The sequence below is a fragment of the Myotis daubentonii genome, chromosome 3 (assembly GCF_963259705.1).
Source record: "Myotis daubentonii chromosome 3, mMyoDau2.1, whole genome shotgun sequence".
NCBI lineage: Eukaryota > Metazoa > Chordata > Mammalia > Chiroptera > Vespertilionidae > Myotis > Myotis daubentonii.
The window spans coordinates 149,490,097-149,510,938 of record NC_081842.1 but is presented as its reverse complement, the minus strand read 5'-3'; the positions used below and the strand labels follow the sequence as shown (position 1 = coordinate 149,510,938).

General features: G+C 45.5%; 1 protein-coding gene across 2 annotated transcripts in view; it reads right to left on the bottom strand.

Moving 5' to 3' along the window:
• TGFBR3 (transforming growth factor beta receptor 3) overlaps positions 1-20,842 on the bottom strand; it is a 197,068-nt gene that overhangs the window by 47,774 nt on the left and 128,452 nt on the right. For both annotated transcript variants that reach the window (XM_059688825.1, XM_059688826.1), the window contains one exon: positions 556-739. In XM_059688825.1, coding sequence (XP_059544808.1) covers positions 556-739 — 184 coding nt within the window. The remainder of the gene's footprint in view (positions 1-555; positions 740-20,842) is intronic.

Below are 20,842 nucleotides of genomic sequence, written 5' to 3'. Positions count from 1 at the left end.
ACAGTTAGTTACTTTCTCTAATAATTTACCCTTGCACCAGGCCTTAGTATTAAAAATATATACAAGCACTTTTCCCCTGCTGTTGTCCAAAATTTAACTGACATCTCAAAATCATCAACTGACATCAGCTTCAAATGTTTGCAAAATAATAGGTAAGAGGAAGCCCTAACTGCTGACCCATTCTGCCAGCAACTCCTTCACACCCCCAGTGATCACCTCCTTCCCCACACTCTCGGCTTCTCGCCCGCAGCTCACTTTTCTAACTTCTGTATATGGCTGTCTTCTAAATCCTACACCACAACCCAACCCCCACTTCCCCCACCCCACTCCTCTCCCAACTAGGCTACTCCGCCATTTCTCACCTGGCCATGTTAGCTCAGAAGGAACACAGGAAGGAGGGGAACGTGGGGGGAACGGGCCGCAGGGATCCCTCAGGTCCCTGCCAGCTTCGACTTTCTGTAATGACATGATTCCTTACCCTAACCACCTGGTCTCGGGAAAGAAAACAATGGACTGCCGTAAATCAGCCATTAACTGAAATCACATAAAATTTACCTTCCCCCACTTTAATATAAATGTTTCGTGCTATCTTGAGTTCGGTGAACGAAGTGACTGCTCCATACTCCTTTCGGGCCCAGTTTAACAGATGTTCATTTCCATGTGGGAAGCTCCTTTCTTCTGTTTTTGCTGACAATGAGAAGTTTCTGGATGAGAACTGGACCGCAGAACCCTCAGACACCTAGAGGAAAGAGAATTGCACACTGAATGTGGTGCAGTCACCTGGAGCTGAGTCATAATTAGAGAGCACTTACCAGACAACTGATGGGTGTCTGTCAATCCAATCTCTTCCCTTGTCCCACAGGCAGGGTATCTTTTTTCAGCAGCTGACTACAGAATAACCTCAAGCCTACTTCTCCCCGCTAATGAAAAAGCTACCGAGGACACAGGATGTCCCTTTACATTTTTAAAGAACTTTGTGGGGAAAGATTGCGGAGTTGCTGCAGTCTGTATCATATGAATTATCATGGCTGTTTTCCAGATATCTAAATTGAAGACCCATCTTTCAAAGTGTTTCAAGTCAAGTCTTGGTGAGTGTCGTCATGGGCTTGGAATGAATGGGCTTCAGGATCAGGGCAAGCAATCCCCAAGTCCTGCTGGCAGGGGAACTAGACTGCCAAGTCTTCCCCTGCTGCAGTATCACCACCACAGGGACACAGCAAGAGCCCCTCCGGATTATGTTCTCCTGAGCACAGAGATACCAAGAATGGCCAGAGAGTGCCAGTCTTCTAACCCCTCACACTACTTCCTGGCAGTGAGATGAATGTGCACTCAGTTTATTTTTTAAGACACCCTCCCATTCCCACAGATAATGAAGTCAAGAGGCTGTTACACTCAGCCTAATAAAACTTCGGTGATGATTTATGCAAGTCCCACACTTTTTAAAAAAAATATATTTTATTGATTTTCTACAGAGAAGAAGGGAGAGGGAATAGAGTTAGAAACGTCAATGAGAGAGAAACATCAATCAGCTGCCTCCCGCACACCCCCTACTGGGGTTGTGCCCGCAACCAAGGTACATGCCCTTGACCGGAATCGAACCTGGGACCCTTCAGTCTGCAGGCCGACGCTCTATCCACTGAGCCAAACCGGTTAGGGCAAGTCCCACACTCTTGCTGAACGTATTTAAATGAATGCTGGCTTAGCAAATGGTTCATCCACAACTGAGAAGCCCTGTCCTGGCGGGCACTGAGGGATCCGTAATTTGAAAAACAGTCATAGGTCAGGCCCAGTGTGGGCACCTCGAAGCTTCCTCTACACCAGGGCTTCTTCACCAGAGGGGATTTGTCTCCCAGGGGGACAATGTCTATGAACACTTTTGATGGTCACACTGGGAGAGAGGAGCTACTGGCAGCTAGCACATGGAGACCAGGGTGCCGCTGAATATCCTACAAGAATACACAGGGCAGCTCCCACTATAAAGAATTATCCAAATGTCCACAGTGCTGCGACTGAGAAATCCTGGTCTGTATTTTGGACTGTCTGAATGTTACTACCACTCAAACATCTCCTGGGTCCCCAAACTGACAGCTCTTTCTTTATTTAAAGTACTTAATGAAGAATAAGAGAACCTTTCTGGTTTGTATTGGCTTGGGAGGGCCAGAACTAATTACTAATAACCTGACCGTAAACTATGACCACTAACAGTCGTTATCATTTGTTGAACACCTACTATGGATTAAGCTCCACACAGTGCTTTCAAGTGTGGTAAGGACATTTGCTAAATGTCCCAATGCCAGTTATAAATAAAACCAATGGGTACTGCTTAGCTTCTGCCTTGTTTTGACATCTCCTGCATAAGAAAAAAAACCCTGAGCCTGGACAGTGCGGCTCAGTGGTTGAGCGCCGACTTATGAACCAGGAGGTCATGGTTCGATTCCTAGTCAAGGTACATGCCCCGGTTGTGGGCTCAATCCCCAGTGCGGGAGGTGCAGAAGGCAGCCAATCAATGATTCTCTCTCATCATTGATGTTTCTATCTCTCTCTTCCTCTCCCTTCCTCTCTGTAATCAATAAAAATATACACTTTTTTTAAAAAAAAAGAAAACCACTGAGCCATTTACCTGCCAAACAATTGCCATGCCAACCTATGTATAAATCATCTGAGGCTCAACTACTTATCAACACGCAACTTCAAACAATGTTTATCTGGTTTTCTGACTTAAGCTCTGCAGTAAAATCTTCTTTACACTGAAAAGCACTTGTGTTAAAAAGTCATTTTTATGCGGCCTGTCACCGAAACAATCCACAGCAGTCCAGAGGCCTTTGTCCCACCGCCAGCACAGTGCTGAATGCTTAGGCAAGCATCCCTGGATGTTCTGTTCCTTTTGTTCTCATTCATGTTATGGCCATAAAATAAATCCCCCGGGTTTTAAATACGTTATACACAGAGTGCATTTCTTCAAAGTGGAAGGTGGGATACGTCACCCTGGAACATTCCAGAGGCAAGAATGTGAACAGCGTCGGTAAGAGGAGAAATAGGGAGCAGCTCCGGAATGTATCCTGAAGTAACTGAAGAGTGATAGCATGGGGTAGCCAGGAACTCCTGGCCGATCCCTCCAGGCACCATCAGCCTTGCTCTCGTCTGCCTTCTCCCGGACCAGGAGCAACAAGGGTCCTACCTTCAGGGCTGAGGGATTTGGAAAAGGAGTTACTGCCACTCCGCAGGCACATTCCAGTAAGGAAGTAAAGCTGCCAGGAGCAGTGAAGTGTCCCTGACTGTAGGTCAGTGGAAACTTTCTGTGTGGCAAGGCGTTAGTCAGCACTCCCACTGGCCACTAGTTCTAGCTCTGAAAACGCCTCTCCCAACCCCCAGCGAGTTTTAGAAGATCCTGTCATTCCCACCCGACCCTCAGGAACACCGACAAGGTGATTTCCCTGGCAGAGAGGAGGGAATCTCAGAGAAGCTGATGCTCATCAAGGTCAGAGGACGGCACCAGGGCGAGCTCAGAACAGGAGACTGACTCCTGGTCACAGATGGCTTCTGCTTGAGCCCTTCCAGAAAGAAGGCCTTGCGAGCTCCCAAGGCAGAGGATCTCTGTTCTTACTTTCTGTCCGTAACATCTGCCTCCCACCCACTGAGCTGTGTCTTCCAGACCAAAAAACGTCTCCCTCTTTCCTCCAGGAGACAAGCCTTCAAATGTTTGAAGATGTCACTCAACCCTGCCCACCACTTCCCTTCTTTGGGGCACTGTAGCTAGTCCCCAGACACCGTGGCAGCAGTCTGAAATGTGGTGCCCGGGACAAGACTCGGGGGTTTGGGGTGTGGTCTGACAAATGTACTGTGATGGGGAACTTTACGTGTCAATTTGACTGGGCCATAGGGTGCCCGGATATTGGGTCAAACACTCTTCTGAGCATTCCTGTGTGGGTGTTTTGGGATGAGATTAACATTTAAACTGGTGAGTAAGTAAAACAGATAGCCCTTACCCTAATGTGTGTGGGCCTCACCCAATCACATACTAGTAACGGCCTGAATAGAACAAAAGGCTGGCTCTTCCCCCAGTAAGAGAGAATTCCCCTGCCCAGCAGCTCTTCCTGTCCTGCAGCAGCTCGCTGGCCTTAGACCTCGAACTGGGATATCAGCTCTGCAGATTTTGGACGTGCTGGCCAATTCCTGACATAAATCTTTCTATAATGGGGACAGTGCATCAGGCCCATGATTGCATCAGGCCCAACATCACATTAGCTTTTATATCAGCTGAACCCTGTTATTATCTCAGGTTCATTGTTTTACCCTTTAAATATACACCCAACAAATATTTACTGAGTGCCCACCTACTCTGTGCCGGGCACTGTTCTAGGTGTTGGGGATATAATAGAGAAGGCGAGAGACAAAAATTCCCCCTCCTCGTGGAGCTCCCAGTCTAGTAAGGAAGCCAGAGGAGCAAAATAAGTACAATATTTAATAATCAGTGCTACTGCAAAATTAACTGAGAGAAGAGGAGAGAGGTACTATACTTTTACATGTTGTGCTGGGGAAAGTCTGAGAAAGTCCCTGAACAGTCAGAGACCGAAAGGAGATAAAAGAGCAAACCATGAAGCCCTGGCCAGTGTGGCTCAGTTGGTTGAGCATCATACCTTGCACCAAAAGGCCACCAGCTTGATTCCCGATTGGGTCACATGTCCGGTTGCACGTTTGCTCCCCCAACTGATCAGTGTTTCTCTCTCTCCCTCTCTAAAATCAATAAAAACACATTTAATAGAAAAAGAGAGAGAAGATACTATTTGAAAAAAGAGAGAAAGCACTCCACGCTGATGTCAGGGAAGAGCACTCATGATCAAGACAGCAGCAAGTGTAAGGGTTTGGCGCGGGGAGGGAAGAGCAAGGAGGCCAGAGTGGCTGCAGCACAGGCGTGAGGAGGAGACGGGTAGGAGAAAAGGTCAGAGGGGCTCAAAGAGGACACCAGCGAGTCCAACTGGACCTTGCAGACCCTCGTTAAGGACTGGGGGATGTAGTGCAGGTACGATGGGCCGCCACTGAGAGTTCATCAAAACACCTAACAAATGTTTTAACAGGATCACTCTGGCTGCCATGGCCAGGCTACACTGGAGAGAGACAAGGATCAGGAAAGCGGTGGTGGGCTTCTGGAATTCACCAGGGGAGAAAGAGTGGCAGCTCACACCAGGGAGGTGGTGGTGGTGATGATGTACCTAAATCCTTGGGTCTTTATTTTATTAAATCAAGCCTCTTCACGTCCTTCCCTTACACCATAAATTCTTTTAATATGAAAACAAAGACTTCTATTTATTCTTTAAATCCATATTTCAAGCCCTTAGGGACCCCATAAAAATCTTTATTCTGCTGGCTGTCAGTATCTCTAAATTTTATACGTGTACCTTCTACACGTTCATCTAAATCCCCGAGGAGCTGGACAAGACAGGCTCAGTTCTGTGACTTACACTCCTCCCACGCATATTAAACAGCACTTGATGGGGTCCCAGGGTCTTCGCCAACTACAGGTGACCCCACGCACTGCCCCCAACCTTGTCTGTGAAAGAATCATGCTAGAACCTGTTGAGAGCCCTACTGAAATAAAGGCACGCTATGTCAATGTCATTACTCTTCTAGTCAAAGCTCTAGTCCTGCCTCATCTTCATGGCATGGTACCCTTATTAGAGTCTGGCTTAGGTTAGCATTCGTGGAAGAACACAGATGTAAAGAAATTAGCAAAAAAAAAAAAAACAGAGAGGAAAAATATTTTTCTAATATGAGGAAGGGTTATAATCCCCATTGCAAGGAAAAGAACTACATGAGTGAATACGAAACCGTTTAAAAATGTTAAAAGCAAGAATTTCCAGGGCTGTTTATTCTAGCCACCATCCTCTACCTTATTTGTAGGTCCTTGCTATGCTACTACCTCATTTCTGGCCCCGACATCTCAACTAACTGTTACAGTAACCTCCTACTCTCCAAGCTGCCAACTCTGCCTCCCTGCCCCCCTCCCCCACACTGTCAGCTGGGAGGCCTCTCTAAGAGTAAACTCATGCCGATGCAGGAGAGCACCTCAGCATCTTCACTGGCACATGGCCAGAGAGGGACTCTGCCCACCTGGCTTCCCACCGCTCTCCCACGTACCCAGGACTTGCAGGTGGCGTCACTCGCGGTGCCAGAACAGATCATGCTGTTTCAGGCTCCCGGGTCTTTGTACAGCCTGCTCCCTGGCTGGACCGCTCTTCCCCGCCCCGCACGCCTGGTGACTGCTCCTGGTCCTCCCACAGCTATCCCCGTCTCTGTGAAACCACCCAGGCTCCCTTTCTCTCCTCAGGACGGAGCCACCCACGGTGCCTGGCGCACACCTCACATGAACTGCACCGTTCATCAGCAAACCTGCCGCCCTCAATGGGCAAAGGACGCCTCGAGGGCCGAGGAAGCGCCCGTCCATTCTGAGTTTCCTGGGCCTGGCACACTGCTTGGCACAAAGCAGGGCTCCATCATTTCGTGTTGAATGAAAGCGCAATGCTGTTCCAGGAAAGACGGGGCCAAAACGTCTTCATTCCCGTAACCCTTACTTCCCTCGCTGCCCAGGAAGTGATCATTCATCCAGGCTCTAAAGCTACCACATGATCTGATTTTTCACCCAATAACTCCACCTAAAAGCCAATTACTAAATCATTCAGTAGTTCCTTGTCTTCCCCCGGAACCCACTGAACCTTCTCCTGCTGGCTAATTAAAGCCCAGTCCTCTGACGTTCCCTGACGTGATGAGCGTCTTCCTGTGGGACTGAACAGAGCGCGGAGCGCCAGGAACCCTGATTCTTAGCAAGCATCTGTGGAAGGGGCGAGCGTGAGGCGAGGCGAGGCGAGGCCCTGTCCAACGAATCCCGGGCTGCTGAGATCCACACGGAGCCACCTCCCCTCCTGAGCACTTCCTACTTAAACCGCACGACATTCCCATTTTAAATTCTAGCTACGCTACCAGAGTTTTTTAGAGAGCAGCACATTACTCTATCTGCCAGTGCTGGAAGTTTTATTGCAAGAACTTACGGCTAGGCAATGAGAGCCAAGTTTATTATTTTTTCTGGATAAGATTCAACAACCTCATCCAAACGAGCAAGAAAAAAGCAAAAGGAAAGGGGGGAAAAAAAGCCAAACAGGCAACCGGCCTTTTTGTTTCCACACCTGTATTTAAGCTTTAACTCTTAAAGTCCTCAGCGGATCCACCGGAGCTCAGGAGAAAGCTGCCAAGCGGAGGGCAGGGAACAAATCCTGGCTCGTGGGTGCAGTCACCACTTTCCTGGAACTGAGGCTCTTGGTTTTAGCACTTATCTCAGCACGTCAGCTGACTCAGAGGCCTGGCACTTGCATCCGTCTCTCTCTCTCTCTCTCTCTCTCTCTCTCTCTCTGAGCTCCCCCCATGATGTTTTCCTCTTCAGTGAGGACAGTGCCATACTCTAAGGCCTCACTTAGTCCTACCCCTCTCTTCCCTCTTTCTTGACCCAACCCCTAAAGGATTGTACCCCCATGAACAGTCCTGATGAGAATACAGGCCCATGCCGGCCAGTGTGGCTCAGTGGTTGAGCATCAACCTATGAACCAGGAGGTCACGGTTCGATTCTCAGTCAGGGCCCATGCCCCGGTTGTGGGCTGGATCCCCAGTGCAGGACGTGCAGGAGGCAGCCAATCAATGATCCTCTCTCATCACTGATGTTTCTATCTCTCCCTTCCTCTTTGAAATCAATAAAAATATTAAAAACAAAAAAAACAACCAAAAGAAGAAAATATGTCCAAGTCACACTAGATCGTGGGTGGTAATTAAGTCTGATCTAAAAGTTTCACCTCACTTCCTTTAAGTTCACTCCCATGTTACCTTCCCGATAGGGTCTATGTAAAATGACAATCCCACCACCCAGGAGCCCCTACTCTAGCAACCTTGACACCCCCCAGACCTGCTTCACATGTTCTAGCTCCTATGGTACAGCACCGCCCAGTCACCTTCCCAACTGCCATGCAATTTGCTTATGCACGTGCTTATTACCCACGGCCTCCCACGAAATGCTAGCTCCTTCGGAGGCTCTGCTCAGATCCCAGCGCCTACAACAGTGCTGCGTACAGAAAAGACGCTCAGTAAGTACTTGTCTAATGAGTGAATAAATCTGAAGGTCAAATTAACTGGCAGTGCCTGCCTCATGTTCTTGCTGAGCAGGGTTCTGAGGTTCTACTCGGGAGGAGTCAAGAAACGGGAATGAGTGCCACGTGTCTGTCCCTGCTGTGCCGCTAGCCAACGTAGCAGTCACGAGCCGTGTGCCCCCACTGAGCACTGGAGATGTGGCCAGTTAAACTGACCTGTGCTGTAAATGTACACACTTACCAGACTTTGTAGTGTCTTATAGTTAAAAAAAAAAAATGAAAGAAAGAAAGAAAGAAAGAAAGAAAGAAAGAAAGAAAGAAAGAAAGAAAGAAAGGAACAATCTCTACTTTTTTATTGATTACATGTTAAATATCATTTTGGATATATTGGGCCAAAGAACATATGCTATTACAAGCAATTTCACTTGTTAATTTCTAAATTCACTAACAGAAGATTGAAAATCATCTGTGCCGTTTGCATCTTATTCCAATTGGACAGCACTGCTCTAGAGCCTCCTCCAATATGGCCCTAAGGAAGGATGAATGATCACTTCCATCCATCCTTCCACCCATCTGCTCTTTGGTCTCGTCTCAGAATATAAATCAATGTCAGGAAGACATTTCAAGCCCAGTGCTTCCCAAAGTGTGATCCTTGGACCAGTATATCACAGACAGAAGTATGTTAAAATGCAGATTTTAGGTGAAGTAGGAATGTGGGGTCCAGAAAACTGCATTATAATCTCCATGTACCTCCCCCGCCCCCCCCCCCCCCCGAGATGCCAATGCACACTTCAGGGTCACTGCTCTAGGCCACAGGTAGGAATATTATTTAAACTCCAAATAGTCTTTGCAAACCATGCAGGATTATTTGAAAACAGGCAAGAATATTTTCCCCTTGCATTGGGGGTGGGGGGGAGAAAGGGGAGGGAGAGTAAAGCCAAGTCATGAATGGAGTCATCTTCTTGCACATCTAAAGAGAAAGAAATGAGCCTTGTGAAATAAGAGGAGCCATGGCTCCCCAATGATATAGAAAAGCCTGCTGAGATCTCAGAGGAAAACCTGTTCCAGGAATCAGTCTCTCTCTCTCCTTTCTCTCTCCTTCAGAGAGAGAGAGAGAGAGACTGTGTACGCGCACGCTCAGCTGTGGTCCATTTAGAGTTTCAGTTATCAGTTGGGTGAGTGCCTGCTATTCAGGTTGCAGCTCCATGGGGCTGCTCGAACCCTCATTCCCAACTTCTCACCTTTACCTGACTGACATTGGGGAAAGTTCCACACCTGCACAATAAGAACTAGCTCCTCTCCCTCTTTTGTCCTGCCCTACACCCAACTTCTACCATTCCTATTCCTTTTTCCTGACTCCTGCATACAGACAAATCTCTTTTTTGATACTAAGAATAATATTTATTACAGTGTCCTCTTTATTAGTAAATATGAGTAAAATTTATTTTTTTATTTTTTTATTTTTATGTGTCAATAACAGTTGACTTTAATATTATTTTATATTAATTCCAGGTATACAGTATAATGGTCAGACATTTATATAATTTACAAAGTGACCCCTCCCCCCATAAGTCTAGTACCCAAATAGCACCATACATAGTTATTACACTATGATTGCCTATATTCCCTGTGCTGTATTTATACCCCTCAGACAAATCCCTTCTTGGAGTTGCCTCCTTAGGAAAATAGAGCAAAACAAGGAAAACAAATGAGGCGAGGAAAAACACTGACATTTCAGAAGCACCTGCCATGCCAAGTATTTGCTAGTTCAATTCTAGGGGGGAAGGCATATGGTAAAGTAGAACAGGCATTTCTCTAGAATTCAGGACTATGTATAAGTAGGATCTATGCAGGCTGGTCCTAGAACGTCTAGCAGTGCCCACATAGAAAGACACTAAGGAGAGGATGTTTTGATGTATTTTGTGCACAAAGTCCGGCCAAAACAAACTCACATAGGGTCCTGGAACAGTGTTGAAACCTTTACCTCCCAGATGAGGACTGAACCCCACATCCTGAGAGGCAAGTCACACGTTCTCCCCACCCAATTTCTGGGATGGCTGTGCTTGCCTATTTCCTCCAAAGCCACGTGACGGGAGACGTGATCTGAAGCATGTCTTCTATTAACCGTATATCATGACTCAATGTTTTCTTAAAGTTTGTTTTAAAGAAATAATAACTTCCATGGCCAGGAACCTACAGTCATAATTTGCAAAGCTACATATTCACGAGCCATGTGCCAAGGGTACCTGTCAATCGTGCATTCAGAACACAGATCCACACAACCATTGAGAAACCATCGGGTGTTTTTATTCTGTATCCACAACCAGAATACTTCCTTTCAAAGACTAGACTTAAAACATATTCAACAACTTTTCTCAAAACACTTATGATGCTCATCCTCTGCTTTTAATTTTTATTTTTGCTGAAATACAAAGAACTAAAGGATTGAAACTGCTCTCTGTTCTTAACACCCTACATGTTTCCGCATGTCCAAGAGGAAAGTTCTGAGATGCTGCCCTCCGAGTATAAACACACACAAACTTGAATGTGAGTCAGTAAAAAAGCAATACTCTAATCTCCCATGGAAATGTTACAAAAACGACAGCCTATGGGAATATGTATATATACAGAGAGAAGCAGAATATCTCACTCCATCTGAGAGACAGACTCAGTCCCCACAGCAGAACAAATTAATGAAGTGTGAGCTGCTTTATAATGTAGAGTTTCTCAGTGTAGAGTCCCAAGCCACAAAGGGATCCTTGCTGACCTCCCAAAATGACCTCTCCAGACTCCCAAATTTACCCTTTCGCGTCTTCCAACGTTAGCATGACGTTAGGAGGAGCCTGACCCAAAATTTAAAGTGCATTTGCCATCCAAAGGGTGTTTTTCAGAAGAAAAAAAAAAATGTTGGCATCCTTACTATTACTTGCCACGATCCTCAGTCTATTTTTGCCTTTCAAATGTGCTTCTGGGAAATCCCTCGCTGGGGAGGATTATTTTATTTTTCTTTTAAATTACATCCAATCTGCCAATCCTGGTTCAAGGGCACAAACTGAATTTTACAAAACACTTGGCTCCAAATAGGTTCCTAGAATTCTCTTTACAGAGAGTTCCTCTTCATCAAGACTGATAATCTACATTCCAGTTTACAGAGAAGGAAATTAAGGTTCAGAGAAGCTAAAGAATCTGCCAGGGTCATGGAGCTGGTAGAAAGCAGGGTGGCCAACAGAACCAGAGACCTCACTTCTCGCTCTACAGCGCTTTCTCCTCCACCAACCAAAATCAAGAAGTCAGCAGTGCTGGGTAGACAGAACTCCTCTTGGCCCCTACTAATAGGAACAAACACTGGGAAGTAATCACCATGAAGGCTCTTCCTGATCACTTACTCAGTTTCATAGATTCTGAATCCGCACATCTGACAATTGAAGACACTGGGGCTCTGAGAGGTTAGGTGACTTTGCTTTAGCAAGGGAACAAGTGCAGATCCAAACTATGTCCGCTGGACTCCCAAACGAGGCAATACAAAGCCAGGCTTTTAAGAGAGTGAAAAGGGAAAGCAGTGAGGCAGAGCAGGGGTAAAAGGCAGGGGTCATGCCTGTCCCTGCCTCTTACACAGAAATTCTTCCCATTGGGTTGTTTCCTTCTCTTTCTCCCCTTCCCAGGAGGGCTGGCTGGGGAGCTGAGCTGGTGAAAGTGGAGGAGAAAGGGAATGAAGGGGCAGACAGAGAGTAATGACTGTTATGGAAACAAAATAATTGCTTGGCTGGAAGAAGGAAGAGCTCTTATAGCAAACAAGGACAACAAAACCTGGCCAAGGCTCTGGGAGTGACTGAATAGAAACTATGGTAGATACAGCACAGCAAGAATATGAGATTGTATAGATTTAAGATGTAAATGCCTCTGCAATGGTCGGTTCTATATGTTAACTTGGTGTAGCTACCTACTGCCGCTATTCACTCAAACACTAACCTAGATTTGGCTGGGAAGGTATTTTGTTGATGTGATTCAAATCCATAAGCGGGTGGCTCTAAGTGATGGAGATTATCCTAGATCTGTGGTCGGCAAACTGCGGCTCGCGAGCCACATGCGGTTCTTTGGCCCCTTGAGTGTGGCTCTTCCTAAGCCTTAGGAGGACCCTAATTAAGTTAATAACAATGTACCTACCTATATAGTTTAAGTTTAAAAAATATGGCTCTCAAAAGAAATTTCAATCGTTGTATTGTTGATATTTGGCTCTGTTGACTAATGAGTTTGCTGACCACTGTCCCAGATAATCTGTGTGGGTCTGATTCAGTCGTTGAAAGGCCTTAAGAGCAGGGCTGAGGCTGGGCTCATGCCTGAGAGGTCCAGCTGCCTCTCCTGACCTCTGGCCCCGCAGATTTCTGACTTGCCTTGCCTGACCCCACAATGGCGTAGGCCAATTCCTTGCAATAAATCTCTTCATATATATCTCCTACTGGTTCTCTTTCTCTGGATGATCCCTGACTGATACAGCTTCTGTGAATTGCTGATACAAGCCCCAAGAGGAATGGGACTGCATATTCTGGCTCAACGACCACAGGCCTAATAACAGTGTTGTTTTGGGGGAAGGGGCAGGGGAAGATGGGGTTCTAAAGAACATATCCTTGGGGATGGGGATGAGGTAGGATGGAGGTGGGAACTTCAGCTCCAAAACTGGATGCTTTAACCAAAGACAGGCCATGTTCCTGTACTCACCCCCATTTTCCAGTCTAGACTGAACAGTCCCTGGTGAGGACCAAGGTGACTGCTACGCCACAATGTGAACTGAACACATTTAATGTCTCTGAAGAAAGGATCCCCAGACTGCCAAGGGCGATTTAGATATTGAGCAGGGAACCCTAGTGCAGCCGATCCAGAGATGGGCCGACCAGAACCAGAACATGCTGCTGGGAAGCGGGTCAAGAAGCAGTTTTAAAACTTTTCCCCTAATGGAATACTGGTGTGACCTAGATCCCAGTACTTAAGCCATTCACAATACACTTTGCTGAAATGAAACCTGATAGGAGAGTCCACGCCGCTTCCTCACTGGTCAGTGAGTGATACCTTGATGTAGCTTGAGTTCAGTTTTTTGTTTTTTTAATATATTTTTATTGATTTCAAAGAGGAAGGAAGAGTTAGAGAGAGATAGAAACATCAATGATAAGATAGAATCATTGATCGGCTGCCTCCTGCATGCCCTCCACTCAGGATTGAGCCCGCAACCTGGGCATGTGCCCTGACCAGGAATTGAACTGTGACCTCCTGGTTCATAGGTCAACACTGAACCACTGAGCCACACTGGCTGTGCACAAGTTCAGTTCTAAAGTCCTGCGTATGAAACAGTCATTAGTGGCTCCAGATTGGAGATGATATCACAGTCATACCCCTGAGTCAGGCGGTGTGGGACTGTCCCAATGAGGTCTCCATTTACCCTTCTGGAAAGTATGGGGCACCTGGATCATAATCTGTCTCTCAGGAGGTCACCCAATTACCGTCCTTACATTATCTGTGACTGGGGAACAATGACAGAGGCTCCAAGCAAAGGGGGGGAAGTCAGGAAAAAATGGACTGCAAATACCTGGGAGGTGTAACCAGTGTTAGAATGCTATGCCATTTTTAAAGGGGAATCCACGTGGCTAACTTCCAGCCATTGGTAGAGCAGCTGCTGACACTTTCTGAAGCTTCCCATGGTGTCAGAAGTATTGTGATTATCTACAGTCGGGTGTGCTCAGGGCCACCTCCCACATCTGGACCTCGGGGGAAATCACTTCACTTACGTGTTTTCCTTTGCAAAAGGAGAACCCTCCCAGGACACAGTGGACAATTAAAATCCAACGTCCCTGGCTACCCCTACTTGCTCAGATGATCAAAGCATAACTTCATTCAATCCCAGGATCAAAATCTGGGATATGTGATGTAAAGAAAGTAGGAGAAATCTAACCCCAACCGCTAATCCCCATCATTTAAAAACATATTCATTATCACTATTGCTAACATTTATGATGATGTTGAGCACTTACAAGGTGCCAGAGACGATTCTAAGCCATGGATTACGGCCACCATTTACTAGCTGTGTGACCAGGCACACGTTAACCTCTCTTTGAATCAGTGTCCTCATCTTAAAGTGAGAATAATAATAGTTCCTACTTCACAGCCTTCTTACGAAGATTAAATAAGATAATATATGTAACGTGCTTAGAAGAGTGCCAGCACATGGCGCATGTGTGTGTTAAATATACACATACAGGTATACACATCCTCACGACAGGTCAAAGGGGTGTCTGACAGAGCAGGGTGGACAGGCCCCAATTCATTCCTGCTGTGGCAGGACCATAACCTTCTTGTCCAAACTGCTAGGAAAGGATATATGAACCCTGTCCAAGGGCTGGAGCAGTGTTGGCTCCAGACAGCAGTTCTGAATCATCCAGAAACTATAGGCGCTGCAGAAGAGGCTCCCCATGATACAGATGGAGGCGCTACAGATCAAATGGGCAGTAGGCTTTTGCCAAAGGTGGCAGGTGGATAAGCCCCTGACTCCCAGGCACACCCTGGGCCCCAGCTGTGCCATTTACCACCCAGATGGGACAAAACGGAAGCAGACCCATGATGACTACCTGGCCCAGTGACGTAAGAGCCCCCATTTGCAACAAAGACCCCAGGCCATCTGGGGACAGGGTGTGAGGACTAAGGGCAAAAGCAGAGCTTGGCATAAAATGGTAACCTGGACAGAGAAACACAAAAAGCTAAAGGGGCTCCTTCCTGGCCGGCAGAAATCTGCTTCCGAGCCAGGGAGCGAGGTGATGGGGGGCTGGAGTGCCAGACCCGGATGGCCTCAAACACCCAACGACTCTGCAGCTAGGAAGGAGTCGGTCCACCCTGCCGTCCCTTGCAGTGGCTGGAACTGTGGGCTCCCTTCGGGGACGCTCACCAAGGGCCTCACTGCCTGCAGGTTATGAGAGGCCCAAGGCGCAGCTGAGCCTGCGGCCAGCCCCACCAGGACCTCCCAAGGGACCGATCTCTTTCCCTCCCTCTCATGACATGAAAAAATATTCTGCATCCTCCCTTAACAAACACTTGCTTTTCCTACCCAACAGCTCTCTGGCGGCTGCTCGCCACACTAACCAAGGGCACCGGAGATGTTAACATTTCATACGGTTGCCAAACCCATGGGAAGGGCAGCAGCATCAGATCACCAGATTAGCCTCCGACAGTAAAACCTTAAAGGACGTCATGGGATTCCACACGAAGAAACACCAGCCTTCCCCGCCCAGGGAAATCGGGTTTATTTAACCTCAATCTGTTGTATGAAAGCAAAGCCCTCACAGGGCTGGGGCCCCTGCCTGCACACAGACATGACACACGGCTGGTCCAGCAGAGCCAGGAAAAGTCTACGCCTGCCCGAACCTCCAGGGCAGGATGTCGTGATCAGAAGAGTCCACCCAGGCAAACTCCGGAGGCCAGGGCCACGCATGGGCTCGCTGGCAGCATCTCCAGCCTGAACCCAGGAGTCAGGAGACACCCCATCAAGTCTTTCCAAAGGTCCTTCTGAACCAGGACTACCAGCTGAAACTGGACTCTTTCCACCATGGCTCTGGTTGCCATGGTGACATTTAGGAAGAGCTCTCACCACAAAAGGGCCAGAAATGATTCCTAGGAAATAGGGTAGTTGTCGAGCCTAGTTCAGGAGAGGCCCAGGCCCCTTATAATCAGGGCTCTTCGAGACAAGCCACAAAACCAACAGATGAGCAGCCTCTGCACCAAAAAGGCACAGGACACAACCACTGGGGCTACCCCACAGGACACAGTGACTCATTCCACAAGAGACGTTTTAAAAAAAGAAAAAAGAAACAAATCTTGAAACAGTCAGCTGTGTAATCTGCCTGGAAGAGAAAACTCAGTTGGGGAAAGGCCTTACTTGGAAATACAAAACGGTATATCCAGACCCCTCATCTAGAGGGGTGACACTGCGGGTTGAGCAAAAAGGCTGTGCGTGTGTCTGCAAGCCCGACCCATCGGCCACACGCTGCGGCCCAGGCAGCCTCACGGCGGGAAGGGAGCTGCCTTCGTCGTACTTGGAATGCAAGCATGCTCATCTTCTCCCATTTCCAGCGCCCAACCTCATTGCAATGAACTGAAATTCCTGATCTCTTAACCGGCTCCCCCCCTCCTGAAATGCAGAGCTCCGTGAGGACAGGCAATGCACCGCCTTTCTCTCTGCATCCCCCACACTTGGCACAGGTCCCCGCCTCCTGCCGGCACTAAAGACGGGGTGTCAAAGGAATGAACAAGTAGATACATAAACCGTCATACCAGGTATGCTAATGTCATGTTTTGCTAAACGTGGGAAGGATTACCAAACAAGGGAAAGGAGACAATTAGAAAATAAAAATAAAAATACATTTCCAGATTTCTTGAATGCAACACAGCAGAGAATACAGCGCTTTTTTTAAAGTTCCCTCCTGCACAAGCAAACTTGAACGTCTGAGCTATTTGTAGGGCACGTGTGGACACCACAGCCCTCAATTACACATCTCCTGGATTCATGAAGAGAGGACTGGACGGCTCAGCACACATCTGGGGCTGTTTAACAACTGATTGGAAATTTCGCCTTCTGATTTCCAGTTAAATACTGGGCACAGGAAAACAAATAGCACTTGTTTTTCACTGAGCCTTGTCAGCCATCCAAACTGCAGTGCAGAGCAGAGAACTGCCTGTGGTGTGGTGGCAGGGGCCCAAAATATTTGGGACCTTCCTCCCCCTGCCCCCCAAGTTTAAGTAAAAGGAATAAACCAGATTTTGGCAACGTCAGCTTCTTCACCCATTTCTCCCCCCTTTTTCAGAAACACAAAGCTAGGTTTTAAATATTAAGCATGGTCCTGGTATTAATTTACATTTTTTCATTAGGATTAAATTTTTATTTGTTTTTAATCCAAAGCCAATAACATCAAATTTGGTTTCTCTCGGTTATTTCATCTGCCCTGCCCTTATATTTACTTGGATTTGCTGAAGAGGCAATGTTCAGATTACCATTTTTTTGTTTCTAATTAAACTGGGATATAATATCTAACGGGTATCACAAAATCAGAGTTGGAAAGCTGGAAGGGACTTTAGAGATCGGCTAGTACCGATCTGAATCACCCAGAAACTTTGGAGTAGAATAAACTAAGGCTTGCCCAGCCAGCGTGACTCAGTGGTTAAGCGTCAACCTATGAAACAGGAGGTCATAGTTCGATTCCTGGTCAGGGCATATGCCCGGGTTGCAGGTTTGATCCCCAGTAGGGGGCGTGCAGGAGGCAGCTGATCGATGATTCTCATCGATGTCTCTCTCTCTCTATCTCTCTCTCTCCCTCTCCCTTCCTCTCTAAAATCAGTAAAAATGTATTAAAAACAAACTAACTAACTAAGGCCTGAGTAGTTAAGTGATTTTGTCCAGTGATATACTGGTATAACTAGTTAGTGGTAGAGCCAAGACTAGTCCCCAGACCTGATACCCAAGCTAGGGTGTTATCTAGAAACAAAAGCCCAAGTTACTTCTGAGTAGAGATGCCAGATAAAATACACAACACTTCGTTATATTTGAATTTCAGCTAAATAACAAATACTTTTTCAGTAAAAGTCTTCCCCAAATATCACATGGACATACTAAAAAATTGTTGATTATCTGAAATTCAAATTTAATTGGTCACCCTTTATCTTTGTTAAATCTGGAAACCCTACCTTGGAGACCAATATGCCCTACCTCTCCATACCTCCAATCAAACACAAACATTTGTATTCATTTATTTCCTGATTTTAATGATAAATGGCTGGAAAAATTAACCACAGCACAGTAATCCCAAGAGTAAATGATGTTGGAAGTTCCTGCTTATTACTTGAGACTTTCCTAATCTTTTAGACACCTTTTTTCCTTACAAGCAATTAAAGCAACTAATCCTGACACTAAGAGTCTGGCCAAGACCTCTGGACTCGAAATTTTATGTTATTAGAAGCCAGGCATTAGGGTCTCATCTTGAAAACTGCCACTTGTCGAAGGACTTCAAGGCTGCAGGCCCTGCAGGAGACAGGGTTCATGTTCATGTTTGGAACACACACAAAAAAGGAAGGTTTTTTTTCTTTAAAAAAAACACAAAAAACAACTCTATAGGTACACAGAATAAAGTAAAAAGATTTTAGCCTGGCCGGTGTGGCTCAGGGGTTGAGCACTGACCTATGAACCAGGAGGTCACAGTTTGATTCCTCATCCAGGTTGCAGGCTCAATCCCCAGTGGGGGGCTTGCAGGAGGCAGCTAATCAATGATTCTCTCTCATCATTGATGTTTCTATCTCTTTCTCCCTCTCCCTCCCTCTTTCTCCCTGAAATTAATAAAAATATATATTCCTTAAAGTAAAAATATTGTAAAATTTAGTTAATTCTAAAACTATCCCTTTTAAAAAGTGTGATGCGGCAAGGTTTTCTCTAACAGCTTTATTGAAATATAATTCACCCTCATTGTAATTACATAAATTACATAAACATAATAATATAATTATAATTCACCCTTACTATTCACTTTATTGAAATGTCATAATATTCACCCTTTTAAATTGTACAATGGTGTTTTTAGCATATTTATAATTGTGGTAATATTCACCACTATCTAGTTCCAGACATTTTTTTCACCCCCAAAAGAAACTTGATGCCCTTAGTGGTCATTCCCCATTCTCTCCACCCACCAGCCCCTGGCAACTACTGATCTATTTTCTGCCTCTATGGATTTGACTATTTGGGACATTTTATGTAAATGGAATCATACAACATGTGGTCTTTTGTGTCTGGCTTCTTTCATTTGTAGTGTTTTCAAGGTTCGTCCATGTTGTAATATGCATCACTTACTTCCTTCTCTTAATGGCCAAATAATATTCCATTGTATGAGTAAACCACTTTTTTTTAATCCATTAAGTCAGTTCATAGACATTTTGGCTTGTTTTCGCTTTTTGATTATTATGAATAATGCTGCTATGAACATTTGTGGACAAGTTTTGCTGTGGACATAATGTTATGTCCAACTGTTTTCCAAAGCACCATTTTATATTCCCACCAGCAGTGTATGTGGGTTCCAGTTTCCCCACATCTTCAACAACACTCGTTATTATCTGCCTTTTTTATTACAGCCATCCTAGTGGGTGTGCAGTGGCATCTCATTGTGGTTTTAAATTTGCATTTTCCTGATGACTAATGATATTGAGCATCTTATTTATTTATTTATTTATTTATTTATTTATTTATTTATTTATGTGTTTGTTTATTTATTGGCCATTTGTGCTTTCATTTTGGAGAAATTCAAATTGTAGCATTTTTTTTTTAAAAGAATCTAGTATTGTAGCTCTTCTCAATCTTTTCTGGCAAACTCAGATTGAAAGTTCAGACGTCTATCGCCCAGTTGACCTACCCTACTTTTTCTTCAATGTGGAAATAATTACATACGTAAAAATAAGCTTAGATGATTCTTCTAAGAGAGTTTTACTTGTAGTTTCAACCAGACAGACTGAAAGGGTAGGATTATTTTTATTTCTGATTGTACTGAGGAACAACTCTAACCTACCCAATATTCTCTGGGTCATCCCTGTACCATGCAAAGAAAAACTAAAAGGCTTTGTATGACAACTTCATCGTGTCAGAGTGTGTGTGTGTGTGTGTGTGTGAGAGAGAGACTATTGGAGACTCAGCCTGAAACAATCCCACTTCTGGCCACTTCCATTTCCCAGGTAACGAGAAAAAACAGATAAAGGGACTACACGTGCAGAGGAAACTCAATCCCACTTTCTCCCTGCCCGGCACGCTCCCGCTTGCCTGTACTGTGGAATCACAAGGAGTACTGGAGTGATTTGACAAAGAAAAAAAAAACTTTATTAGATAGTAAGTCCTCCTTAATGTTGTTGACAATTTTTGAAAACAGAGACTTTAGGCAAAACAATGTATAATGAAACCAACTTTACCATAGGCTAATTGATATGAACAAGAGTTAAGTTCCTATGGCATATCTCTGGTTATAAGCATCAACAAACTTCTAAAGACCCAAAACACTTCTACTAGTAATCACTGAAATAAGTGTGAGCTGCACATATATTTAAGAAAGGTTAATAAAAACAAGTAAGAAAAGTCATTTCCTACTTATTTCTGATCACAGTTGAGGGTGGCCAGAGCCCATGCTGGCAGTCAGGGTGCAAGGTGGGAACCCACCCTGAAGAGTGCCCTTCCATCGTAGGGCCACACTCACCCACACTCACTCGACTGGGACCAGTTAGATGTGCCAATGAAACCAGTGTGCACATCTCTGGGACGTGGGAGGAAACTGGAGTCCCCAGAGAAAACCCACGCAGACACGGGGACAACGTGCAAACTCCACACAGACAAGGCCCTGGCTGGGAATTGATTGTTTTCCCCTTTTCAACAGTTATAACAAAATGATGCCGAAGGGAACAACGTTATTCGAGGACCTGCTAGGTAATGTTTTTAGTCAGCCTCGTGGGTGGCTGAGGCATTCTGAGTAACACAAGGCCCTGCTAACTAATTATGAAAGGTTTCCTTTTCTAATTTGGGTAAACAATGCAGACATTCGACTTAAATTAAAAAGTCACCCTGATGGGCGATTAGATGCCTTTATTTGAACTTTTCTCACCACCTTACTTAAAAAAAAAAATCTGTTCAAGTATTGTAACTCTACCTAGAAAGTAAA